Source organism: Simochromis diagramma, unplaced genomic scaffold (genome assembly GCF_900408965.1).
Source record: "Simochromis diagramma unplaced genomic scaffold, fSimDia1.1 OVJJ01000445.1, whole genome shotgun sequence".
In the NCBI taxonomy this organism is placed as follows: Eukaryota; Metazoa; Chordata; class Actinopteri; order Cichliformes; family Cichlidae; genus Simochromis; species Simochromis diagramma.
The window spans coordinates 9105-37007 of record NW_024387269.1 but is presented as its reverse complement, the minus strand read 5'-3'; the positions used below and the strand labels follow the sequence as shown (position 1 = coordinate 37007).

The following is a 27903-nucleotide window of genomic DNA, read 5'->3' as shown; positions in this document are numbered from 1 at the left end:
AAAACAAACAAAAACACTTGTTATTCAAGATTTTATATTTATGAGGTGGGTTTTTCATAATCATGATTAACTATATCATATATCAGAAACTATTGGTATAATTTATGTTTACAAATTATGACTCCTTTTATTAATATGATGAGATTGTTACTTATAACTCATGACACACATTTTTCCATATAATAAGACAATGGGCCATAATTAGGTGAAGCTGGCTTCCGTTAAAGTGTTTTTATTGATTTTGATGGGAGTTTGGGTGATGGGTGTGTAGCAGTGACTTCTACAGTCATTGACGTGTACAGATGTCACCTGATCAGGCTTCCAGCACAGGACTCGGTTTCCCAGGTTACGTTGCTTCTTGTGTGTCCGCCATATTGCCTTCGCCTAAACGCGCTGGCTGGATCGTCTCTTACAACTGAAAATGTAAGTATGGAAAAATGATGTTCCCAGCTGGGATCCCTGCTTCGCTCCTGTGTGGGAAGTTGTGGTTAAAAAGCTCCAGGCGTCAGTTTGTGGTTGTTTCACGCTGTTTTCTGGAGGCTGGACAGCCGCACAGCTCAGCTCAGGACAGCGGTGCTCGGCTCTTGTCTGTTGTTGTTTTCCCCTCTGTCACAGCCACAAATTACATTCGTGACTCCGTCCCGAGTATTTTATTGAATAACTCGTCGTGTAATTGTGTGTGCTATTTAAATGGAAACGAGATGAGTGTCCGCCACGATCGTGCGGTCTTTGTCACGGTCTGTGTTCAGCTCCTTTCTGGCGTTAGCGCTGCGAGGAGCAGCTAGCCTCTTCGGTAGCCCGTGGTTAGCAGCCGAGCACCGTGGGTTCATTGAAATCTGTGCTCGAGGTCTGCCCGTGAACAAGTTGATAAGCTAACACTAAAAACTTGGTGGAAAATTAATATCAGAGTCGACTCAGCTGCCTGTGCGTTTGAGAAAACCTGTTTACACGCTAACAGCCGTAGAAACCGTGTCTAATTTGAATGTGTGCTGCACACAGGGTTTTGTTTATGGACACAGATTAATGATTGCGGTACAAACACGTCATGGTAATGTACTGGTCAACGCAGCCCCCGTTTTACGTCCCATTGTACTGTGTTTATTGATATTTTATTCTTCATATGTGGAAAGATTGTGTAGCTTGCCTTTCAAACCGCTCGTTGTGTTTTATGTGAACCACCCCCATTTTCACCTCTTTAGTGCTGGGTATCGCAATGCATTTTGGGTAGTCTTTGCCATGTTGTTATTCGGGCAAAACCAAAACAAAGACAGAGGCCAACAGGTAATAAGGAGCAAAGCTGCAAACACCCAAATGAGACGCAGCAGACAAGACAGAGAAATAAGGCCAAGCAGGGAGGCACAGAAGTCTAACTTGAAACTTATTAAGGTCTCCATTATCTGCAGCAGCTATTCTTTACATTACGAGAGTACACTGTAAGACAGACACACATATATACAGTATAACATTCTGACTAGACAAACCTCTCAGACCCACGACAGAACAGCCCCATATAACACAAATAACACTGGTTTCTTGTATTATCTGTACATAGACAAACTGTTATTAGGAGTGATCCATATGCCCAGGTTACACAACCCTGTGTGTCGTGAGCACCAAACACATCAGCTCAGTTAAGAATTAGAAATTATTTTCCGTTTTTCAGTGGAGTACCACCTAATCTGCGTGGAGTCGTTATAGCGACCCCGTGATGTCATTTGTTTGCGTGAAATGTGAAATGCCTGCTGTTTGGCGTATGACTTTTCGTCAGACATCACAGTGTTGTTTTTTGTGTGTCCTTTTCCCTTGTTGTCCACTTTCGGCTTGGATTATCGCAAAGGAGTCGTGACTCATCGAGCGACTCTATTGACCAGCCCATTGATGGCAGTCTGTTGACGACACAATTTCAGATAGCTTGGCCAAATAAGTACTAAAAAAGTATCTGGTAACAGGTTCTAACACCCAATGGAAAAGCCTAAAAACCGAGTTGAGTTGAGCCAAGCCGATTACTGGGGTATTAGTACCTGTGTGGATACCAGTGAGAAGTATACAAGGGCTTCTGTGTGTCCGAGGTGTCATGATGGTACCCACTCATAATCATTTCATAGATGGGTTTCCTTTAAGGATCACACTGAAGCGTCTAAATGTGGGTGGGCGGTATAAACGGTATACGGTAGAAACAATATGAATTTGGCCAACAGTTGAGATTTTGGCTATACCGCTCTACCGCGATAGCGCATGTTGATGGTGTCATCAAGCTGCACCTGTTTTGGTCGAAAGCGTTGCAGCGGCTGCAAACAATATCATGTGGAAATTCTGCCGGGCGACAGTCATAGTGATATCTTTGACTGCCTCACACACTTCTGAGGATTTTCAAAAGTTCTTTACTGAAAAAACTGATAACATCAGAGCACATATCCTGCTCCCACCCCAAGACCCTTCTGAACAACCTGCATGTTCATTCTCTCCTAATTTAAACCAGTTTCATTATGCCATCTTTCTGATATAATAATGCCAACTACGTGAAACCAACTACGTGCCCCTTGGATGTGTTACCTACGCCATTTCTCAGAGATGTGCTGAAGACAGTCGGCCCTAACATCCTCGCTATTGTAAATGGCAGTATCTCAAATGGAACTGTTCCTCATTCGTTTAAACAAGCTGTTGTCCAGCCGCTTCTAAAAAAACCTGGTTTGGACCCGTCAGTTCTTGGCAATTTTAGACCAATCTCTAAGCTGCTATTTTTGTCTAAGGTTTTCGACAACTTCAGTAACCCTACAAACGTCGCTGCTGTTTAGTTTTCTGTCCTCATTTATGTTGGAAGTGATAGCAGAGCTGTACGTTTTAATTTTCTCAGCTAGCGAGCTAACTTCCTGCTAACTTCTAACTCCGTTGAATTTAATAAATTGTGTTTTCCTGGATGTTAAACTTAATTGTTACACCTGGTAAAGCAGCAACGCTGATCATTTTATTACAGATGAAAGAATGTAGACAGTTTGTAACTCTCAGTGATGCCGCAGTGTTTGTTTGACTTTGGGACCTGAAGAGGACGGAGTTTTGGACCCAGATTACTCCGCGAGGCTCCTGACTACGGCAGCCGTAATACTCCGACAATCCATCAAGCGGTGCGGCTTCGTAGCAACCAAAGTCGTACTAAAACATTTTGACAGATTTCTGTAGCACATAAAATCGGTTCGAGGTCAGTAAGCACAACCAGAATTCATACATAAGGTGCACCGGATTATAAGGCACACTGTCGATTTTTAAAAAAATTAAAGGATTTTAAGTGCGCCTTATAGTGCGGAATATACAGTATACAGAAGAAAAGAATATATCGTGAGATATATTGTTACCGTACATGCTTCAAATTATACCGCGATATGGATTTTAGGCCATATCGCCCAGCCCTACGTCTAAATAAAACAAGACCATAAAGCTTCCTAACAACCCTATTACATCTAAAGAGTTACATTTGTTAAAATGATAACATGACAATGAAATGCTGTTGAAGGCGATGTTTCCAACTGCTATCCAAGAAATGCATTTTACTGGTGCAGTGACTTTAGCTGCTTCAGTCTGCAAAGTATAAAAACCTCTTAGTCCTTTCCATGAATGGAGACTATAAAGAGAGCGCGAGAGAGACGAGTCCCTCCAAGAGTCCTGAATTAAAGTCTGAGAGAAGTCAGCACCCACAAGTTTAAAACAATATTTTAATCTGCATGTCTGCCTGTCAGCGACACCTGAATATTCCCAATGAGGCACAATAAAGGATATTCCTATTCTGTTCTGAGCTTAGATGGGGATTTTATAAAATAGACACTGTAAACACATTGTTTTCTAATTCTATATAAACTTACTGGCAGCTTAATTTACTATGAAAGGTATAAGTAAATAACTATAATAGAAAAAAAGTACAGAGTAAGACCGTGGATCAGTGTGATGTCTCTGACAGTGCTGTGTTTCATCCAGTCGGACAAACTGGGTGAGAAGCTGGACTGTGTCAGATGCCAGCGCTAACACTAATGTCAGTGCGTTTATGGTAAAAAGTTTTGCTGCTGCTCATGAGGAATGAAGGGTTTGTGCGTCCGTGTTGACTTCTGCATTAATCGCAGCGCTGATGTGCTAAAGCAAGCTTTGAAGGAAACAAATCGTGGCTTCCTGTGCGCTGTGAATCCAGCACGGTGAACAGAGGTCAGCGGGCAGTGAGACCTTTTGGTCTTCTGCTTTCTGATTGGCTGACTTCCAGTCCCATTCCCTTTCCGCCCAACCCCCCACACCCCCCACCAAACCGACTCCCTGTCCACCAGTTTTTTGTCTTTCTTTCTGGTTGTTCTCCTTTTTGGATTTTTGGTTCATTGCTGAACTTTTATTTTACTCATTGACATTACAGGTTACATGTTTATGTGTGACAATAGAAAGTGTGCTGTGCTTACCATTAATTTGGAGTGAATAACTCGTTATCATTGATTTGCAGAAGAGTCTCCATTTTTCCTTTCTGTTTTTCAGAGTTTCAGTGATGACTCAAACAGTTCAGACCAATGGGGTCCAACCCCTCAGCAAGACTTGGGAGCTGAGTCTGTACGAGCTACAGAGGACTCCACAGGTAATCACTAACACCACCTCATCACAGTCAGCCTGTGGCACGGCTGTGTTTGTGATTGTTAGGCCTGGTTCGTCTTGGTGCTAACCTCAGTCTGTGTGTTTGCTTCTGCCACAGGAGGCTATCACAGATGGCCTGGAAATAGCGGTGTCACCCAGGTCCTTGCACAGTGAACTTATGTGTCCTATCTGTCTGGACATGCTGAAGAACACGATGACTACCAAAGAATGTTTGCATCGCTTCTGTGCTGATTGCATCATCACAGCTTTGAGATCTGGGTGAGTGCACGGGAACACCTGAGTAATATGACCGTCACAGCTGGACAGAGAGGGCGGCAGTTAGGGCTGCACGATTAATCGTTAGAAAATCGCGATCTCGATTCATACTTATGTGCGATCTCATTTCCAAATGACAACGATTTAAAAAAAAAAAAAAAAGGAAAAAAAAGACGACGATTGTACCGCATTTTGATCCGGGACGTAATCTGCATGAAAACAAGCGCTCACTCTTCCTGCTCAACAAATGACAAGGGCGGAGCCTTATACCACGTGATACAAAAGCTGTGCCGTGTGATGCTAAAATTAGCAGGAAAAAACAACGGAGAGCACGTCAGGGATGACGAGAAAGTGACAGGAGAAAATCCGTCCCGGTCAGCCACCCAAACATCAATAACGGGAACCTTATACAGCGCTTCCCTATACACGTCGAACTCCCGCAGGCACAAAGAAACTACGGAGGCTATCACTTATCACCTGACCACAGATATGGCTCCCATCAACACTGTGCAAAACGAGGGATTTAGGAAAATGATCAACACCCTAGACAAACGCTACACAGTGCCGTCCCGCAACTATTTTTCTATTGTTGCACTACCTGCTCTATACACGCAGCGTCGAGCAACGGTGGAGACGGAATTTCAAGCAGTACAACATTTTGTTGTTTTTATGTTTATTTATTGTTTTTATGTTCAGTCTCAACTGTTACGAAGTTGATGTGCAGTTAATAAGTGCAATAAATATTTATACTGGAAAAGAGAATCGTGAGAGAATCGTGATCTCAATTCTAAGCCAAAAAATCATGATTCTCATTTTATGCAAAATCGTGCAGCCCTAGCGGCAGTGAAGTCACGGAGCATCTGTGCAGCCTGTCGGGAAGCCTGTGTAGCCTTCCATGATTGGTATTGGCTGAAGCGAGCTTTATTCAAAGGCCAGAGTTAATGGCCAAATTTAGTCCAGGAAATTAGTTTTAACTTTTTATCAATGAGTTGCTCTTTCCAAATCCACTCTCTCTTTTAATGGCACTAAAACATGGCTAATAAAACACATTGCACCTACCCCACAGGATATTAGCATAGTAATAATACAGCAGTGAGACTGGTTCAAAAAGCCAAAGCTTCTCACCTGAAGGTTGATGTGTGAGAGTGACCATCTTACAGTCACAGCACCTGCTTCCACTCACACTTACAGATATAGGCATTAGGCATGCAGATGCACAGTAACAGTCCGAGCATCGTCTCATGCTGATGGGCTAGCACGGCCTCAGTGTGGTATGAATTTTCCTTGTTTTTGATATGCTGTTTTCACATACTGTCACTTCGTCTGTTGTTGTTCAGGCTTTCACAGGTCATGAGTTTTGCTTTCATAACACCGATACAGACGTTAGAAAACAACTGAGATGTTGTGCATGATTACCTGTTGTTCATGTGGAAGTGGCACTGATGCCGTTTGCTGTCTCCGCAGTAATAAAGAGTGTCCTACCTGTCGTAAGAAGCTGGTGTCCAAGAGATCGCTGCGTCCAGACCCCAATTTTGATGCTCTGATTAGTAAGTGATGTCAGGAAAGTTGTGCTTTACATCCACATGTTGATGGTTTCTTATGCCTGCAGGAAGAACATTTTGTGTCATTTTCACATTACTGTGGAAGAAGAAACATGGCAGCATTTGAATAATGAAAGCAGCAACAAAGATCAATCCATAAATAAGTGAATAGATTCATCAATACACCTTTGTTTCCTGTGACACGACGCCAGCAAGTGTTCAGTTACACAGCGATGTTGCTCCAGAGGTTTAAATAGTGCCAAGTGCTTATTTAAAAGTGCAACAGATGTAGGGAGGAACGAGACTTTCTGCTGCTTTGTTTTCTTTGCTCTGTACCGTCTCCCTGAGAGTAACGGCTCGTACTGCAGAAAAGATATGGGATGGATCATTAACAGTTTTATGATCCTGATGAATCTTTTTCATATCTTTACTGGAGAGACTGGTTCTCTTTGTAGTCTTCGAGCTAATTTCTCACAGAAAAACCCAACACAGCCTTTCCATTTAAAAAAGGTATCCACATAGATGCCTGAGTATTCATATGAGCTAACCTGCTGTGTCGTACACCCATCAATCCCCACTGAGTCATGTGCACATCCTAAGGTCAAAAATCATTTCTTTAGTTTTCTCAGTTTTAAAAATCAGATGATGATGATTACAGCACAGTATGAAATCACTACAATCAACAATTCTCCAAAATCACTATTTGGTTCATACTCAAGTTTTCTGTAGAGAAACATAATACAAAATAAATGTTTTTTAAACACAGCCTTCATTAATTTATTGTAATTGGATCATTATGTAAAAACAAATTGTTATATACGTGTACTTTCAGACCTGTAAGACACAGACAGTCTGAAAACATATGTGTGTGTATATATTATACATAGTTATTTCCTGTTTATTTACGTGTGGACATGGTGCGTGAAGTCTTTCGTGGCATTTTTCTACTTTCAGGTAAGATTTACCCGAGCCGTGACGAGTACGAAGCCCACCAGGAAAGAGTTTTGGCCCGCATCAGCAAACACAACAACCAGCAAGCCTTATCCCACAGCATAGAAGAAGGGCTGAAGATACAGGCTATGACCAGGTAAAGGATGTGTACAAATGCTCCAAATACTCACATTAAACTCAGTCCATTTCAATGAATGCGAGTTACCTCTGTGTCAGACTACAGCGTGGTAAGAGACACACAGTGGAGAACGGCAGTGGAGCTGAGGATAATGGAGACTCTTCCCACTGTAGCAACGCTTCCGTCCACAGCAACCAGGTATGATGTGGTATACATGGATGCTTTCTGTGTACCGCTTAAGCCTCTTTTCCACGTGTACCTGTTTGATTCAACTGGACTCGGTTTTAGGATTTTCCATTAGGTATTATTACCTGGTACAAGCTACACGCAGAACTTTCAGGCCGCGTTGCTGTAACAACCTCACCCACATTGACTCAGCTGTAATGGAAAACAACCTAAGCCGAGTGTAGTTGATTAGGATTAGGTTGATTTGGGGTGGCTGTTACTCAGGAGGTAGAGCAGGTCACCTACTGATCGGAAGGTTGGTGGTTCGATCCCTGCCTCCTCCAGTCTGCATGTCATGTATCCTTGGGCAAGATACTAACCCCAAGTTGCTCTCCGACGCATCAATTGGCGTGTGAATGTGTGTGAATGTAGTTAGAAAGCATATAGAGAAAGTGCTTGTGAGAATGGGTGTGATTGGGTGAATGTGGCATGTTGTGTAGAGCGTTTTGAGTACTCCGGGAGAGCAGAAAAGCGCTCTATAAGAATCAGTCCATTTACCAATAGGTACTACTGGAACAGAGGCATTGGCGTCTTTGTCTTCCTTTTCTTTATTTTTCATGTAGAGCATGACTAGGGCTGGGTATCATCACTGACTTCTATCATCGAATCACAAAGTCCCCATTGATTCAGTGTTTACTCAGTCGGAAATATTATAATTCTGATCATTTACATCTCCTTACATTTATGTCTGTGTATAAAAACAAAGCTGACACTGTGAGACTTCATCAGAGCATCACAGCAGATGTCTTTGTGTCAAAGTAACTGAGGATCAAACACAGAAAAACGTGAAGAGATTTTCCTGTCCTGGCTTTTTACAGCAGATAATAGGGCTGCACGATTAATCGTTAGAAAATCGCGATCTCGATTCATACTTATGTGCGATCTCATTTCCAAATGACAACGATTTAAAAAAAAAAAAAGGAAAAAAAAGACGACAATTGTACCACATTTTGATCCGGGACGTAATCTGCATGAAAACAAGCGCTCACTCTTCCTGCTCAACAAATGACAAGGGCGGAGCCTTATACCACGTGATACAGAAGCTGTACCGTGTGATGCTAAAATTAGCAGGAAAAAACAACGGAGAGCACGTCAGGGATGACGAGAAAGTGACAGGAGAAAATCCGTCCCGGTCAACCACCCAAACATCAATAACGGGAACCTTATACAGCGCTTCCCTATACCCGTCGAACTCCCGCAGGCACAAAGACATTACGGAGGCTATTGGGGTTTTTGGGGGATGTTGCTAACTCTGGGTCCGATAACAGGCACCACACTCGCAGTAGATGCGCTCGGTGTGAGGTCTCGCAGCAAGCTATCAAATACGGCGCATTTCTCGGCTTTAAAAGAAACCCGTCGCCAGGTGTTTCATCAGATTCAAGGTGTTACCTCCTTTGACAGTATCAGCTTAAAGCACTTGTTGCAGGCTGCTGAGTTTGCATCTTTTGTTGTGAAGTACAGCCAGACTTTTGACCGCTTCGCTTTGGGCATTTTTAATCTGTAGCTCTGCTCAAAAGAACGTACGTACCTGGGCCCGCCTACTATCCTCGGAAACGTAAAATGATTGGCTAGAATCCAAAGTGTATGACATCTCAGGGAAAAAAAAGGCACCGGCATAATGGCACCGGATACCGGTACCCATCCCTACTGGTACCAGGAGCTGTTATCTAATGGGAAACCCTGAAAAGCGTGGCGAGTCGATCCGAGTACTAATGGAAAAGAGACGAACACACGAGTGTGAGGACCACAGTGATTTTTAGGATGGGTGATCTCTCTTCGTCTTTAACTGTGGTTCTGTAGGAGGCCGGGCCGAGCATCAAGCGCACCAAGACAAGCGACGACAGCGGTTTGGACATGGATAACGCTGCAGAGAACGGGGGCGGGGACTCGGTGATTGATGGTGGTGCCAGTGAAATAGAGCTGGTCTTTAGGCCACACCCCACCCTGATGGAGAAGGATGACGGTCACAACAGGTAGTCAGACATTGCTGCTGACACATCCATTTCAATATAATACACACCCTACGTTAGCTCTGAAAATCCAGTTCCTGCACATATTCACACTAGTGCTTTTGTGTCTGCACAGTGTGGAGTTTGTCCCTCGCTACATAAAGACATCCGGTAACGCCACAGTGGATCACCTGTCTAAATACCTGGCTGTGCGACTGGCTCTGGAGGAGCTGAGGAGAAACGCTGAAGCCAGTCCTGTTAATGTGGAGGCAGCTTCAGAGAAACAGTACACCATCTACATACCTACAGCTGGAAACCAGTTCACTGTGAGCACCCACACAGACACACTCAGCTTTACTAAACATATAGCTATCCTGTCTTTTTCACTGTGATCCACACAGACGTGGACTGAAGGCTGTTGTCCCACAGACTTCTGTAAGACCGGAAGACTTTTTGCACCCACAGTATGATAATCTGGTGGCCATTAGTTTTAATTTTTCCAACCCATGTTTTTCTTACAGTGTTAGGTGCTGGCACAAAAATAAAACAAGTTATATAGTATAGCATTATTATTAGTATACCAAGGTTTAGCTTTGTGGTTTTATTTTTAAAGTGGAAGAATTCATGTTGGCTGTAGTCAACGAGGCACCACACTAGGGGGCGCTAACCACTTATTCCCTTTTTTTTAATCCTTGAGGAAATGATGTAAAACACTGGCACTTGGCACATTTGATGTAGACGTACGATGTTGTAAAGGGATGTGCACAAAGGTGAGACAGCAGGTTTAGTTTTTCTATGTGCAAAAACAGTTCACAGTAACAACAACAGGTTCAATGGCTACATTCAAAATACTGTGTGATTCAGTGTGTTTGGGAAATGACGTGTTGAACTCTGTCCACAGGTGCTGAATGGTTCCTTCTCCCTGGAACTGGTCAGTGAAAAGTACTGGAAGGTCAACAAACCCATGGAGCTCTACTTTGCCCCTACTAAAGAACACAAGTAGACGGCCAGGAAAACACACACACACGTGCGCGCACACACACACACACACACACTCAGAGGAAAATCAAATGCATGGACATGGATACCTGTGCGGCACACAGAAACAAGAGCAGAAGTGTATTTCTGAAGGAGATGAACAGGGTTGACTAAAACCCTCAAAAGGACTCTTGTACATAGAAGAAACCCCTTGTTTTATATTATCTGTATCCGTGTTGTTTCTATCTTAGTATGATGTAGCAGATCAGAACAGCAGCCGACAGACTGGGCTGCTGACAGTAACTGTGGATTCTCTCCAAACAAATCCAGGGTCCATCTATAGCGTGAAGTTAAAAGCACATGGTATACTGTCTTCATCTGGATGGCCTTTAGGCCGGGACTCGTGGGTCTGTTTGACTTTGGAAACCGCCCTGCATCACATGGGTGACATGTGGCTGGGTTTAGGGCCTTAAAAACCAGGACCAGCTCTGTCCAAACAGTGTAGGAGCACACGATCACTCCCAGTGACCTCCAGGATATCAGAATGATGCGCTTTGTTAAAATGCCTGTGAACAGTTTGCCATGCATTAATGGGCCATGTACGATGCATCTGACATGCATGGAAGTAAATAAAAGCCACAATGTGAATATGTGTTGCATTGAAATGTGTTTCTGTTAGAACACTCTTCTATATATAATTATGGCGGCACGGTGGTGCAGTGGTTAGGTCCTGAGTTCGACTCCACTGTCCAGCCTTGCTGTGTTTTGTTTGTGTGGTTCTCTCCCAGTACTCCCAGAACATCACAGTTGGTTAGGTTAACTGGTGATTGTGAATGGCCCACAGGTTTGAATGGTCGCTCGCCCTGTGACAGGCCTGTCCGGGGCGTGCCCCGCCTCTTGCCCTGTGGTAGCTGGGATACGCTCCAGCATCCCTGCAGTCCTGATAAGCGGAAGAGAATCTTGCCACGTGTGACTGTTAGTTTACGTGAAAATGGAAACAAACCAACAGATTTGGTCGTCTTGTCACGGTCACAAAGTTGACGTGTACAGCTGGTTTATGAACCCTGATTTGAGTTGGAGAATCTCAGTTGCCCTGATCTGTAGGAACAAACTGTCTTCTAATATCTGTGGCTGCTCTCTGTCGCTCATCCTTTTATAAATGTCTTTTGTAACAGTATGTGTGATCGGAGGCTTGGACAGTTTGACCTTTACAGTATTTATCCTGTTTGCTGAGGGTGGCTGTCCATCACAGGGAGGTTAACTCGTTGCTCTCACAGACACATCCTGGAGAAATCTTTGATACAGTTTGTTTCATTTTCCACCCAGCAGTCAGGTTCCTGAGTGTTCGGAAGAGAAACTCCACGGAAAGGGTGATTCCTGAGTGAGTGCGAGTCTAAACGTGTACCGTAAATGTTGTGACTTTGTCAATTTGTGTTCAGACTGGTTGCCAGTTGGTACATTTCAACAAACCACAAACATGTGCAGAGTTTGAGCTGTGCTAGCGTGAGCTCATGCTCGGTTGCATGGACACTACTTGTGAGTGATTACTGAAATGTGTTGATGAGAATGTGAAGGGAATAAACTGTCAGTACAGCTTGTGTCATGTCATAAACTTGTTTTCACTGATGGTGGGAAAAGGAAGTGTTCAGACACAGAACATGGAAATGATTTGGTTTCATACAAATATCATGTTTGATATCCTGTAACGTGTTTTCCGTCTGTCTTTAAAACCTGCAGCTGTTAAACAAATGGTATAGCACAATGCCATGTTTCTGATTAATGTATAGTATGGGTTATATTAGAGGAGTTGGAGAATCTGTTAATTTAAATAAATGGAAGTGCTCTGCTCACTGCAAGTCAAAATGTTATTAGAGAAACGTCTAAATTATGGATAAAAGTCGGTGAAGCAAAGTTTATAAAGTTTAGAACGACTCATTTGTTTCCTAAACCTTGAAACTAAAAAACAACAAACATTCTTTCTTTGGATGCAGCTCGTCTCAGGTGACGATTTGCTGCTATTCTTTCATTCGAGTCGATAACCAGAGAACGATCTTTCTGCACAGTAAGTATAACTTGGGTTCTGGAGAGTGTAGATGACACTTTACTCATTTCTGCCGTTCTAGAGAAAAAGGTAGTTAAGCAAAATGTAGCAGCTGAAGGAAAAGTAGAAACTAGCTGTTGCAACTAACCTCAGTGCTTGAGCAGATACCGTTTCGTTTTACTGACCTATACATTATTCTGAATAAAAATAGTTTGAGCAGAAATCAACATTGGACTTTTGAAAGTCACAGAGGAGCGTGACTTTCAACTTTAGCAAAGAAAATGGTCCCATTTCACAAAATACACTCACCATGAAAGAGAACCCTACGAGTCACAGCGTTACTCATGTTTCGTTTAGGACGAGTGCATCTGATCAGCAGTGCGTGGAGCTTGTATACTGCATCCTTCTGTTTGGTCAATAAAGCTGAATCTGAGTTCAACATGGAGCACACGGTGCTGTTTCTGCTCTGTAATCATGTTTGACATCCTTTCAGTTCAGTGGAGTCCAGTGTTACATGACCTCAGCATAGAGCTGAATACATCAGTGTAACTTCACATCAAAGGTATTTTTAATGAATTGGATTCAGTTGTCATATTAAAGTTTTTCCCCTGAACATTGGCTGATTCTATCATTTGTTCTGCTACTTTGTAAATAAAAAATATCAATAATTATAGTCATTTGTTAGAAACATCGCTCAAAATACCAGAATGTTAAACAAAATTAGCTTATGTTTCATTTAATGATGCATTTAGTTTTGGCACATGTGGCTCTCCATAGACTCCACTGGTTTCTTGCACTGAGGAAGCCAGACTGCACCAGTAAAACAGTCCTATAAAGTCTCACATCTGGATGACACCCATAGATGAGATGGTGTTTTACTCTAGCCTGGTGCACAACAAACACTTGAAATAAAACGTATGAATATTATAGTAAACACGATCATTATTTACAGGCATATCGTGTCTAATACTTTACTGGCTCAAAGTCGTCACTCACATCACTCGCCCATAAAGCAGAAAGCCTCAAAAGGCGGTTCATCAAAGACCGTCCGGATTTCTCGACACGCTCCGACGGCTCTGCTCGTCCCATCACTAACAACTATCCTGCTGTTGTGATAAAAGCAGAATACAAACTCATTTTCAAATGTGTGAGCAAAACAACTACAGTAGTTTTATATGTATAAAAGGATTCAACAGAAGCAGAAAAGACAAGTGTTCAGCTTCGGCTCTTTATTCTTTTGTTGTTTCAAATATACAAAGAATCAACGTAAGAAGAACAGCCACGAATCAGGCTGAACCAAACACAGTTTTGGCATGAGCAGTAAAAAAAAAAAAAAAAAAAAGTGGACAAACATCTTGAGAAAGTTGAGGGTAAACAGGAACGTTTCCTCTGGATGAGTCCGACTCTACCAGAGGAAAAGGGGAAAGATGCAGAGAAGACAGCGCGAATGGTGCGAGAGCCAGCAGAGCAGCCGGGGAGCTGTTTAAAGGAGGAGCTGCAGAGCTGCTTTGCGTCTGAGTGAGAGGTCTCTTTGCAGGGATGCCAAACAGATTGTGTGAGGTGCCAGCACCTTGCCGCCTGACTGACACCCAGCACTTTGAAATCCTAGAAATGTGTGTGAAATCCAGAAAGTAGAAAAAAAGTAGAAAGTAGAGCAGTTGGAAAAAAAGTCCTATATAAAGACAGAAGCTCAGAAACACAATCAGCTGTGGCGTGTGACTGGACGCTGCAGGTTCGGCGACCATCAGACCGTCTTCCTCGCAGTCAGGACTCTCACGATAGAGCCAACTCCTCCCACTGCCAGGGCCTGAGGACGCACAGAAAAGAAACGTCCATAAACTTTTCTCTGCATTACGATTTGAGGGAATCGTCTGTGATTGTGATCAAAGCTCTGGCTTTGTGAACGTGGCACTAACCACTTAATGGAAACTGGTTTCGATTTCAGCACAATTTCCACTCTAAGATTGTATTAGCTTAATTAACAGAAAGCACTGACCTTTTCATGCCACTGCAGGAGTACAGCACTACTGTTGTCAGAGGGCTTCTCAAAGCCTCTGTAGATGTATTTCATGAGCAGATCCACTCCTGCTTTGTCCAGAGAGCCCACAGCCTTCTCTATGTCACTGCTCTTGAAGCTGCTCAACACTTTGACCACCAGCTGCTCTGCTCGCTCCTATGCACCAACACACATAAAGAGGGGGAGGATACTGCATATTAAAAAGCAAGTACCTAAATGAACACTTTCCATCAAGACATCTGAGCTCCCACATCATTTCAATTCAATTTTATTTATATAGCCACAATTCACAGCAGTTGTCTCAAGGTACTTTATATTGCAAGGTAAAGACCCTACAATAATGCAAAGAAAACAGCAAGCACTGTGAGGAGACTGGGAATGAAAAACTCCCTTTTAGCAGGAAGATGACTCCAGCAGAATCCCACTCAGGGGGGGCTGGGGAGGAAGACAGAAAAAAGAAACGCTGTGGAAGAAGAGCCAGAGATTAGGGGTGGGTTTTATTCATCGATGCATCGATTAAAATCGATTCTGGCTTGGATAACGTGATATCGATTCATTAAAATCCTGAATCGATTTTTTAATATAAATGTATTTTGCCCAAAATTCCAGAATCTCAGGTGAAACGTCACAAAATTTTGACAACCACCAAACAGCTAAGACAGTAAATGAGAGCAGGAACACGGCTTCTGCACAAAGACGTAAACACAAAGCGCGGAGCAGAATCAGTGAGATGTCGCCTTTCTCACCGACGGCACGGACACGGTCGGGGCTGAAAGCCGACAGCTCGCTGATTCTGATGTTTCGGCGGGTCGAGCTTTGTGTTCACGCCCTTTTTGCGCAGATTCTGAAGCTGTTAGTTTGATCTCTCTCCAAACAACATTGACCGAACCAGCAGCAAAAGCAGATCCAAACTACGCTTCACATAAACATCGTCGTGAATTCACTCTGACTTTTACTGTTTTGCTTCCACCAGGATAAAAATCACACTTCATGCACAGCTCTCTCTCTCTGTACTTCAAGAACAGTTTCCCGTCTAAAAATCTGTTTTCTGCATTATTCGCTTGCTTGTTACGCACAAGTCTACCGTTGTTTACAGGCTGTCGGCCGATGTTGTTTTTACTTACTTCCAAAAAGAAAACCTAATTTCTGCAGTTCAACAGGCTTCTGAACAAATGTAAACTTTTTAAAATTATACAAAATGCCTGTTAGCCGTGTCTCTAATAAAACCGCTGTAACTTCAGAGGTAACGTTCATATGCTGATTAATGGTTTTCTTTCATTTTTGATGTACTGCAGAATATTTTTATAAAATTCCAGGCCAGGAAAATCTCCTTCATGTTTTTCTGTGTTTTATCTTCAGCTACTTTGACACAAAGGCCTCTGCTGTGATGCTCACACCTTTGATAAAGTCTGGAAAGTGTCAGCTTCCTTTTTATAGATACAAAAATATGTAAATGTACTGATCTGAATTATAATATTTCTGACTTTGAGGCAAAATTTCCCAGATTCAAATCGAATCGAAGATCAAATCGATTCAGGACCTTGTGAATCGGAATCGAATCGATTCTAGAAATCAGTGACGATACCCAGCCCTACCAGAGATGAATAATAACTCATATGCAGAGTGATGTATAAACATATAGTCAGTGCACAGTCAACACTCAGTGCATCACGGGAAGCCGAAACCTACTGCAGGGTAACCAAGAGAGGATTTAGGTTCATTTGATCCAGCCCCAACTGCATGCTTTATCAAAGAGGAAACCTTTAATTTCAATGTGGAGGGGTAGCAGCTCTACTCTGAGCCTATCTCTAAGACAGAGACAAGAAGAGGACCCCAGGACTACAGGCCTGTGGCACTGACATCCCACGTCATGAAGACCCTGGAAAGACTCATCCTGGACCAGCTCCGACCCATACTCAGACCACGTCAGGGATCCTCTTCAGTTTGCTTACCAGCCCCTTCTCGGAGCTGAGGATGTTATCATCTATCTGCTCAATCGCGTCTACACCCATCTAGACACGTTGGCGAGCATTGTGAGGGTCATGTTTTTGACTTTTCCAGTGCTTTCAACACCATCAGGCCGACCCTCTTGGGTGATAAGCTTACAGCAATGCAGGTGGATGCTTCTCTGGTGTCCTGGATTGTTGATTACCTGACAAGAAGACCACAATATGTGTGTGTCTGACAAGGTGATCAGCAACACAGGAACACCACAGGGGACCGTCCTTCCCCCTTCCTCCTCACCCTGTACACCACACACTTCAGCCACTGCACAGAGACCTCCATCTTCAGAAGTTTCCTGATGACTCTGCGGTGGTTGGATGCATCAGCAGGGATGATGAGTCAGAGTAGCCAGAGGGCTGTGATGTGAGCAGAATCATCTGCAGCTTAGTGTGGCAAAGACCAAAGAACTGATTGTGGACTTTAGGAGGACCAGGAAACCTGTGACACCTGTTTCAATCCATGTGGACTATAAATACCTCGGAGTACACATACAGTGGGGCAAAAAAGTATTTAGTCAGCCACCGATTGTGCAAGTTCCCCCACTTAAAATGATGACAGAGGTCAGTAATTTGCACCAGAGGTACACTTCAACTGTGAGAGACAGAATGTGAAAAAAAAAAGTCCATGAATCCACATGGTAGGATTTGTAAAGAATTTATTCGTAAATCAGGGTGGAAAATAAGTATTTGGTCAATAACAAAAATACAACTCAATACTTTGTAACATAACCTTTGTTGGCAATAACAGAGGTCAAAGGTTTACTATAGGTCTTTACCAGGTTTGCACACACAGTAGCTGGTATTTTGGCCCATTCCTCCATGCAGATCTTCTCGAGAGCAGTGATGTTTTGGGGCTGTCGCCGAGCAACACGGACTTTCAACTCCCGCCACAGATTTTCTATGGGGTTGAGGTCTGGAGACTGGCTAGGCCACTCCAGGACTTTCAAATGCTTCTTACGGAGCCACTCCTTTGTTGCCCGGGCGGTGTGTTTTGGATCATTGTCATGTTGGAAGACCCAGCCTCGTTTCATCTTCAAAGTTCTCACTGATGGAAGGAGGTTTTGGCTCAAAATCTCACGATACATGGCCCCATTCATTCTGTCCTTAACACGGATCAGTCGTCCTGTCCCCTTGGCAGAAAAACAGCCCCATAGCATGATGTTTCCACCCCCATGCTTCACAGTAGGTATGGTGTTCTTGGGATGCAACTCAGTATTCTTCTTCCTCCAAACACGACGAGTTGAGTTTATACCAAAAAGTTCTACTTTGGTTTCATCTGACCACATGACATTCTCCCAATCCTCTGCTGTATCATCCATGTGCTCTCTGGCAAACTTCAGACGGGCCTGGACATGCACTGGCTTCAGCAGCGGAACACGTCTGGCACTGCGGGATTTGATTCCCTGCCGTTGTAGTGTGTTACTGATGGTGACCTTTGTTACTTTGGTCCCAGCTCTCTGCAGGTCATTCACCAGGTCCCCCCGTGTGGTTCTGGGATCTTTGCTCACCGTTCTCATGATCATTTTGACCCCACGGGATGAGATCTTGCGTGGAACCCCAGATCGAGAGAGATTATCAGTGGTCTTGTATGTCTTCCATTTTCTGATGATTGCTCCCACAGTTGATTTTTTCACACCAAGCTGCTTGCCTATTGTAGATTCACTCTTCCCAGTCTGGTGCAGGTCTACAATACTTTTCCTGGTGTCCTTCGAAAGCTCTTTGGTCTTGGCCATGGCGGAGTTTGGAGTCTGACTGTTTGAGGCTGTGGACAGGTGTCTTTTATACAGATGATGAGTTCAAACAGGTGCCATTCATACAGGTAACGAGTGGGGGACAGAAAAGTTTCTTACAGAAGACGTTACAGGTCTGTGAGAGCCAGAGATTTTCCTTGTTTGAGGTGACCAAATACTTATTTTCCACCCTAATTTACGAATAAATTCTTTACAAATCCTACCATGTGGATTCATGGATTTTTTTTTCACATTCTGTCTCTCACAGTTGAAGTGTACCTCTGGTGCAAATTACTGACCTCTGTCATCATTTTAAGTGGGGGAACTTGCACAATCGGTGGCTGACTAAATACTTTTTTGCCCCACTGTAGATAATAAACTGGACTGGGTTAAAAACATCACTGTACTCTACAGGAAGGGCCAGAGTCGTCTCTAAGGTCCTTCAACATTGGTCAGACAATGCTCAGGATTTTCTATGAGTCTGTTGTGGCCAGTGCTATCCTCTATGGTGTTGCATGCTGGGGCAGCAGGTTTAGGGTTGACTCCCTTAAGGTGGTACCTGAAAGGCAGCTATCATCCAAGATGAAGACGATGCTGGATTATACCTCCCACTCACTCCATGATGTGCTGGCTAGTCACAGGAGCACGCGCAGTGAGAGACTAAGATTACCCACAATGCACCACTGAACAACACAGGAAATCATTTCTGCCTGTGGCCATCTCCCTGTACAACTCCTCCATCTAATGCACAGTACAGACTGCAATAGCTACACACTGTTGCACAAGTGACAAAGTTCACAGGTTAAATGTCCCTCATATATTCTTGATATTTATAATTGAGCTATTTGTATATATTAGAGCTATTTCTTATATTTCTAAACTTTGTAACATATTGTATCATGTAATTAGTTTAGTCTATTACTGTTACTGTCTTGGAGCAACTGTAACCCACATAATTTCCTTAGGGATTAATAAAGTATTTCGATTGTTTAATATGTGCATTGAAGGACATGTCCTGGTCAAAAATGACTCCAAGGTTCCTCACAGTGTTACTGGAGGCCAAGGTAATGCCATCCGGAGTAAGAATCTGCTTAGATACCATATTTCATGTTACCCGTCTTATCTGTCTTCATGGATAGATAAAGCTGGGTATCATTTATGCCTTCTAATGATGCTGCCTAAGGGAAGCATGTATAATGTAAATAGAATTGGTCCTAGCACTGAACCCTGTGGTACTCCATAATTAACCTCAGTGTGTGAAGAGGACTCTCCATTTACATGCACAAACTGGAGTCTATTAGATAGATATGATACAAACCACTGCAGCACAGTACCTGTAATACCTACAGCATGTTCTAATCGCTCTAATAGGATATTATGGTCTACAGTATCGAACACTGCACTGAGGTCTAGCAGGACAAGCACAGAGATGAGTCCACTGTCAGAGGCCATAAGAAGATCATTTGTAACCTTCACTAAAGCTGTTTCTGTGCTTTTTCTGTGTTTTTGAAAAAAAATTGCAATAAAAAGAGGTTTGAGATGATCCTATAACTAGCTAAGACAGCTGGGTCAAGTGATGGCTTTTTAAATAACAGTTGAGGGCCTGTGGTACATAGCTGATTGATAGAGAGACTACGCTTGCTCCTCACCATCAAGCAACCATCCTGTTTTTCCGGCTGCTAGGGACAACCTGCTGGGGGAGAGCTAATGGTAGCTATGCTACCTTTGGTCACACTGACTACAAGGGCCTGGCTAGTATTATGTGTGAGGTTAAAATATTTTGTTCTTCATAAAGTTTTGTTAAGTCAAATTATTTAGATAAGAAATATTATTAAATAGCAGGTGTATATAATGCTCTGATGGTCTGTTAAGTATATATACTTAAGTCAGGTCCATGCAAGGAAACTAACCAAATTAAACCAATTCTGCCAAGAAGAGTTTCCAATCAGTCCAGAATTATGCCAGAAGCTTATTGATGGCTACCAAAAGCATGTTGTCAAGGTGCAACCAAAATATGTTAACCAAATATTAGTGGGGGTATATGTATATAAGCAGCATGGGGGTACAGTGGTTAGGACTTTTGCTTCACAGCAAGAAGGTCAATTCAATCCCAGGTCCTGGGTTTGAATCCACCATTTGGCCAGAGCCTTTCTACTTTGAGTTTACATGCTCTCCCCATGTCAGTGTGGGCTACCTCTGGCTTTCTCCCATAGTCCAAAGACTAACTGGTGACGCTAAACTGACTATAGGTGTGAAAGTGAATGGCTGTCTGTCTCCCTGTGTTAGCCCTGACTGACAGCCTGTCCGGGGTGTGCCCCATCTCTTGCCCTGTGGCAGCTGAGACAGGCTGTAGCCTCCTGCAACCCTGAACTGGATGAGGAGAGGAAAATGTTTTGATGTATACATTTGAGCCCATATGTGCAATCATTCAACCCTGGAAAAAGAATATTTCAATGTAACAATTACCATGACATTGATGCCCAACACTTTATGAAAACCTCTGCAGTTTAGATTAGGAAGGTCCAAAATGCATTAAAACAGTATTAAAATGATCCATTCAAGAACATTAGCTGCAAGTCTCACGAGATATTAAGATCTGAAAAAACCCATGCAAACACAAAAATTACTAATTTTAGTTTCAATATGCAAATGGATATATAAGAAAACAAAAACAAAACCCCAAAACAAACACTTGGCAAAGTGTTGCCTCCAGTTTTGATTTCTTTTTCTCCTACAGAAGCGCTTATGTGCCGATACTGACTGAGTGTCAACACCTATCGTTCAGGAGAATATTACAGAGCCTTAACGGCGGGTATAAGTACAAGTGAGACTGTGAGATGAGGTTGCAGCAGGTGTACTGGGCCCTTAATCCAGATACATCTGAGAGTCTCTCAGTAATTACTCAAGAGCTAGTGTTACACGGTTACTTTTCCACGTGGTTAAAGAAGTGGCCACATCGACAGTCAGAGGAGAGAAAAAAAAAAAAAAAAAAAAAGAATGAATGAAATGGCAAGCCTGGTAAAACAAGGTTTTGAAATCCACAGATGAAAACAGTAGTGGATGATCACAATAACCTTTCAGCAACAACAGAATATCCAGCCCAGTGGAAATTGCTTTACTGCAAACCTACTAACATTACTCTCTGATGACAACCAAACTCCAGGCAGCCACCGTCTGCAAGTGTTTCTCTACAAAGTACTGAGAATGAACCATCTATACAAAGTTGAGCAGGGCCCTGAAACAGTGCACTACCTATAAAAATGGCTGTAACTCCTAAGCAGTTAATGGAGCTTTTCTATGAAAACCTTTTAATTAAAACTGAAGCGTTACTCTTGGATTATGTTTCATTTAAATCTCTTAGGAAAACATAAAGAACCACATTCAGAGAAGTTAAATGCCACTGTGGAGTATCGCAGCTGTTGGCTGGCCCGCGCGATCTGATATCGTCGTGTTGGTGTTGTTCCCAGATCAACATAGTAAATGTTGTTCCAGGATCAACATTGCAAGTGACCAATCAGAATGTTGTGACGTCATACTTTTGCGACTTCGGGAAAAACCGCCGTAAAACAAAAAAACTGTACTTAAGCTGCGAGAAACCGCCTCTGTCCGCCGATCAACGGACCCTGACCCTTTAATAAACGCTAAGCTGAATTGATATTGTCCTTGCAACATTGGAATTTCATAAATGCACGAACGGCTTGGCGCACAAAAGAATAACGTCACAACAATGTGACTGGTCACTTGCAATGTTGAACCTGGAACAACAATTTCATGATGATCTGGGAAAAACACCAACACGACGATATCAGATCATCCTGGCTGGCCCTCCCTGAGCCTGGTTCTGATGGAGGCTTCTTCCTTTAAAAGGGAGTTTTTTTATTCCCACTGTCACCAAGTGCTTGCTCTCTTTATTGTTGTCTTGATTCTTTACCTTACAATATAAAGCATCGTGAGGAGGCTGTTGTTGTGATTTGGTAGTGTATAAATGAAATTGAAGTGAATTGAAAATAAATGTAGAGAGTCAGGTTGAATAAAAACACGGATACCTTGGCATTCTGGTTCTTGGTGTTGATTGGAGGATTCTTTAGGACAGCACTGAGAGCTCCATTCAGATTCCCCTTACAAAATATCAGTCAAGGACAACACAGAGATGGAGATACACGACCTGTCCTTCCTGTTTTAAATGAATACACATATAGTATACACTATAGACACTATAAAGTGCAACTACAAAACAAGGAGTAAACTGTTTCTAAAGCAAACAGCAGGTTTCATTACAAATAACATAAAAAAAAGACTTCTGTGACTCAATTTTACAACTAGGCACACAAAGTCAAGAGTCAGAGTAGGGCTGCCACGATTCGTCGACTATCAAAATCATTGACGACTAATTTAATAGTCGACGTGTCGTTTGAAGCTTTGCAAGATCCTGAAAGACGCAGGAATAAGTAGTAGGATTTAAGAGTGTAATAACGGACTGAAACAGAAGATGGCAGCACTGCATCTACAAGGATGCCAGCTGCCATTAAACACCGAGGAAAAATTAGTCTCCGGTATCGTAGCTGTGTCCAAATTCAGAGGCTGCATTTGTTACAGCGACGCGACAAAGGCTGTCCAAACTCGAAGACTTCTCCAAATGCGTCCTTAATTTCCCCAGATTTGAAGGATGGGTCGGGTGTATCCTTCATGACCCAACCTATCCCAGAATTCATAGCGCGGCCCAGCCAATTACAGTTTCCAACGATGGCGGCAGCTACTTAGTTTTAATATTACTCTTTCTGGGTCACAAAATAAAGTTTTCAGATATTTTCAGGCGAGAATGCAGCTGTGTAAACCTCAAATATCTGGTCGATTTATCAAGACATCATATATTTACAAAAGTGCTCCGATGTTTTCGGAGATGTGCTGGCCGGGAGGTCAAGGTTCAACTCCTGGCACATCGTTCTCAAACCCCCCGCGGTCTTTCGCTACTCAGGTTAAACATGATATAAAAGTCACTTAGATAACTTAAAAATGTTATTGTTTGGCTTTTTTCAGCGTTTTGTTTGTTCCTCAGTAAATCGGTTTGGCTGAGATTAAAGTTACAGTTTTCACACAGCTGAACAAACGTCAAGCAGAAAATTGATTAAAAAGAAGTGTGAGATGATAGAGAGTTTACTCCAGTGTGCTGTTATATTTTAGATATGAAGTAGCAGACGGCTGAGTTTCCACTGAGACAATCTGCAAATTTCATTAAAAGTGTAATTAAACTATCACCTTGTCTTTATTTTTAGTTAGCACATACCTGAAACACTTCAAGCTGTAAGCTAATGATAGTTATATAAGAGCAGATGCTACTGGTGCAATAAGCTGTACGTTTCACGTCCAGTGGATGATGATCTGACTCTCTCCCCCACCGATGTAGGAGCGGTGCTGAGCAGGATCAATGTCCACAAGGCTGCAGGCCCTGATGGCATCCCCGGGCGTGTTCTCAGAGCATGTTCTGGGGAGCTTGCAGGAGTGCTCACAGACATATTCAATCTGTCCTTGGCCCACGCTGTGGTACCGGCCTGCTTCAAATCCACCTCCATCGTCCCGATACCCAAAAACTTCAACCCATCTTGCCTCAATGATTACCGCCCAGTAGCACTCACCCCCATCATCACTAAGTGCTTAGAGCAGCTGGTCCTAGCACACTTCAAATCCTGTCTCCCCCCCACCCTGGACCCCCACCAATTCGCATACTGCCAGAACAGGAGCACAGAGGATGCAGTCTCCATCGCACTGCACTCTGTCCTCTCACACCTGGACAACAACAACACCTACGCCAGAATGCTGTTTATAGACTTCAGTTCAGCGTTCAATACAATCCACCCCTCAGGAAACTGACAGACCTGGGCATCAGTTCCCTCATATGCAAATGGTTACTGGACTTCCTGACCAACCGCCCCCAACATGTCCGGCTGGATAACCGCTGCTCATCTACAATCACGATGAACACCGGTGTACCACAAGGCTGTGTGATGAGCCCTTTCCTCTACTCCCTCTTCACCCACGACTGCAGACCTGCTGATGGTTCCAACACCATCATTAAGTTTGCAGATGACACCACGGTGATTGGCCTCATCAGTGACAACGATGAGGCCGCCTACAGGGAGGAGGTGGATCGTCTGGCTGAGTGGTGCGACACAAACAACCTGCTGCTTAACACCGAGAAGACCAAGGAGCTCATCGTAGACTACAGGAGGAATGCTGACCCACATCCACCCATCCACATTAAGGGGACGGCTGTGGAGCGTGTGAGCAGCTTCAAGTTCCTGGGAGTCCACATCTCCGAGGATCTCACCTGGACGACCAACTGCTCCAAGCTGGTCAAGAAGGCTCACCAGCGCCTCTTCTTCTTGAGGACTCTGAGGAAGAACCACCTGTCCTCAGACATCCTGGTGAACTTCTATCGCTGCACCATCGAGAGCATCCTGACCAACTGTATAACAGTCTGGTACGGGAACTGCTCTGCCTCGGACCGGAAGGCGTTGCAGAGGGTCGTGAAAACTGCCCAGCGCATCGCCGGAGCACCACTTCCTGCCATAAAAGACATCTACAGGAAGCGGTGTCTGAAAAGGGCTGGGAAAATCATCAAAGATCCCAGTCACCCATCACATGGACTCTTCACCCTCCTGCCCTCTGGGAGGCGCCACAGGAGCCTCCGGACTAAGACCACCAGGTACCGGAACAGCTTCTTCCCCACAGCTGTCAGACTCCTGAACTCTGCCTCCTGACATCTGACCCACGTTAAACTCATGGACTGAACATACACACACCCACAATGGACAACTGTACCCTCAAACACACAATAATAACATGGACTGAACCACCACTCACAACCACTAGCACTTTATATAGCCTCTGTAGAAACTATCTACACCCTCACTTATCTTAACTGCACTACTGTATAACTCTGTGTAAATAATCATTCTGTACATTCGATAATCTTTAATCCTACAACTGTTTACAACTTGCATAGTTCCCATTTCTGTATAGCTGTATATCTCAAATTCTGTAAAGTTATTTATTTCATATTCTGTATAGTTTTTCATATTTATATCCTGTTCATAGCCTGTACATAGCTTTGTACTCACTACAGCCTGTACATACTTATAGTTATAGAATATTCACAACATACTTCATACCGTGTACATTATAACATACCATAATAGACCCATTTCTGTAATATACTCACATATCTATATTATTGCTAATATATATTGTAATATATCTATATCACTAAAGCACTTCTGGATGGATGCAAACTGCATTTCGTTGCCCTGTACCTGTGCATGTGCAATGACAATAAAGTTGAATTCTATTCTATTCTATCTGATTGGTCGACTCTCACAATAATCGTGTGTGGCAGCCCTAATTCAGAGTAAAAGGACTACTCTATGGTGCTCCATAAACGACAGCGGTAAAGTAGAGGCAGCGAGTCCTCCTGCACAGCTCCTCAGCCTGTTCTCTATGCAGCCGAGCTCACCTTAAAGCACTGCTGTTGGTTTCATCGAGGCCTTTAAAGGCGCGGAAAGCTGCAGGTGAAAGAAACACAGTCGAACAGCAGCTCTTTAGCGTGAATACATGACAATTCTGATAATACACACAGTCCGACACACGGACAAAGAATGGGGCTGAAACATTTCCTTAAAAAGGAAAAAGTCACAGAGAACCACACCCTCCTGTGACTGACACCCGGAAGTCAGGTTTCACAGGCTCCTATGAAACAAACTGCACACAGGATGTCACAGAAACGTCAACTTTATGTCACTGTAAATACCCGGAACATTATTTTAACCATATAAAAACGGGTACCGAGAAGCACCGATACTGGACCGATACTCCGCCCTTCAAACAGCGGAGCTGTCCACATACACGCATCACTGTTCGCCGTGCCGTCAGCAGAACAGCCGTCAGCAGAACAGCCGCCAACTTAAAGGATATTGTCTGAGCAGAGAGTCCACTTCGGCCTCGTCCGGACCGCCCTGATTCTCTCCTCCTTCTTCCTCGTCCACGAACTTGTTCTCGTCGTATTCATCGACATCTACTTTCCTGAAGCGGTCGGACACCGTGTTCTTAGACATCCTGTACACGACAACAAAGATCGGCTAAAGGAAAAGACAAAGCTCTAAGGACAGCACACGCCACGAAACTCTGCTGTCCACTTCGCAGCCCCGCAGGTCCACTTCCTCACCTCCTTACTTCCTCACTTTCTTTCTACTTCTTCCTCATGTTCGGGCCAAACAAAAAACCCCAAACTGGCGCAGTGCTGCCTCCAACTGGTACGGAGTTTACAGAACATTTTTTAATATTTGCAATACAAACTCATATGAAGAAACGAGAACATCGTGAGCAAACTCATTTTTTATGCAATCTATATTACATGTCAAGTGAATTCTTTTTGTTTTAATTTGATGACTATGATTCATTTCATGAAAGTCCGAAAGGTATTTCTGAAATGTATTTATAAGACCAATCAAAAAAGATTTACAGTACAGTCCGCCTACTGGTTACCTAGGCTCTGTAGGGTTTAGCTTGGTTAAGCTGGCTGGCCATTCAAGCACGGTGATGTCACGGTCAGCAAACTATTTGGTAATGGTTTGGGGACTTAGCACAAATCACCACAGAGTGAGTAAACTTATACTGTACTTCAAACAACTTGGATTCTGTGCATCGAAACTCTTCCTCCAGTTATCTCTGAAAAAGTGATTTGATATTAGAAATAACAGCTGCAGCCCCCACCTTAAGATGTCAGTGCGTGGTGACGTGGGAACTCCAGCCTTACTCCACTCCTTATGAAACTCTCCAGAGTTCTTGAATTTGCTTTTTCAGTCAGTTCAACTCAATTCAATTTTATTTATATTATTATTTATATAGGACTAAATTACAACAACAGTTGCCTCAAAGCGCTTTATAAGGATTATTATATTATACCCTATAATAATCCCCAACAAATGAACCCTATGAGCAAGTACTTTAGGGACAGTGGGAAGGAAAAACTCCCTTTTAACAGGAAGAAACCGCCGGCAGAACTAGGCTCAGGGAGGGGCGGGGCCATCTGCTGCGACCGGTTGGGGTGAGAGAAGGAAGACAGGATAAAGTCATGCTGTGGAAGAGAGACAGAGATTAATAACAAGTATGCTTCAATGCAGAGAGGTCTGTTAACACATAGTGAGTGAAGCAGAAACACCCAGTGCATCATGGGAATCCCCCAGCAGCCTACACCTATTGCAGCATAACTAAGGGAGGATTCAGGGTCACCTGATCCAGCCCTAACTATATGCTATTCTTATTAGAATAGAGGGATTCGAATATTAATCCCTCAAGGAAATTATGGTTCCAGTAGCACAACATCAGTTCACCTTAAATACAAATAAGAAAAAAAACAAGCAGGTACAAATCATTAAGAATAAAATATCAGCAGCAATATAATTTAAAAGGTAATAATCAGTAC

The 27903-nt window shown here is 43.2% G+C and overlaps 2 protein-coding genes across 2 annotated transcripts; one reads left to right on the top strand and one right to left on the bottom strand.

Annotated features, from left to right (window-relative positions):
- The first annotated feature begins 292 nt into the window (after positions 1-292).
- Positions 293-13996, top strand: rnf2 (ring finger protein 2). Its single transcript, XM_040002546.1, has 9 exons — positions 293-423; positions 4504-4600; positions 4715-4875; positions 6337-6419; positions 7368-7500; positions 7581-7680; positions 9508-9680; positions 9793-9982; positions 10558-13996. Exons 2-9 carry the CDS (start codon positions 4514-4516, stop codon positions 10657-10659), a joined length of 1029 nt encoding a protein of 342 aa, XP_039858480.1. The 5' UTR covers positions 293-423; positions 4504-4513; the 3' UTR covers positions 10660-13996.
- Positions 13890-26677, bottom strand: LOC120715537 (actin-related protein 2/3 complex subunit 5-A-like). Its single transcript, XM_040002547.1, has 4 exons — positions 26394-26677; positions 22472-22544; positions 14672-14848; positions 13890-14482 (listed from the first exon to the last, which is right to left on the bottom strand). Exons 1-4 carry the CDS (start codon positions 26531-26533, stop codon positions 14420-14422), a joined length of 453 nt encoding a protein of 150 aa, XP_039858481.1. The 5' UTR covers positions 26534-26677; the 3' UTR covers positions 13890-14419.
- Between the last annotated feature and the right edge of the window lie 1226 nt (positions 26678-27903).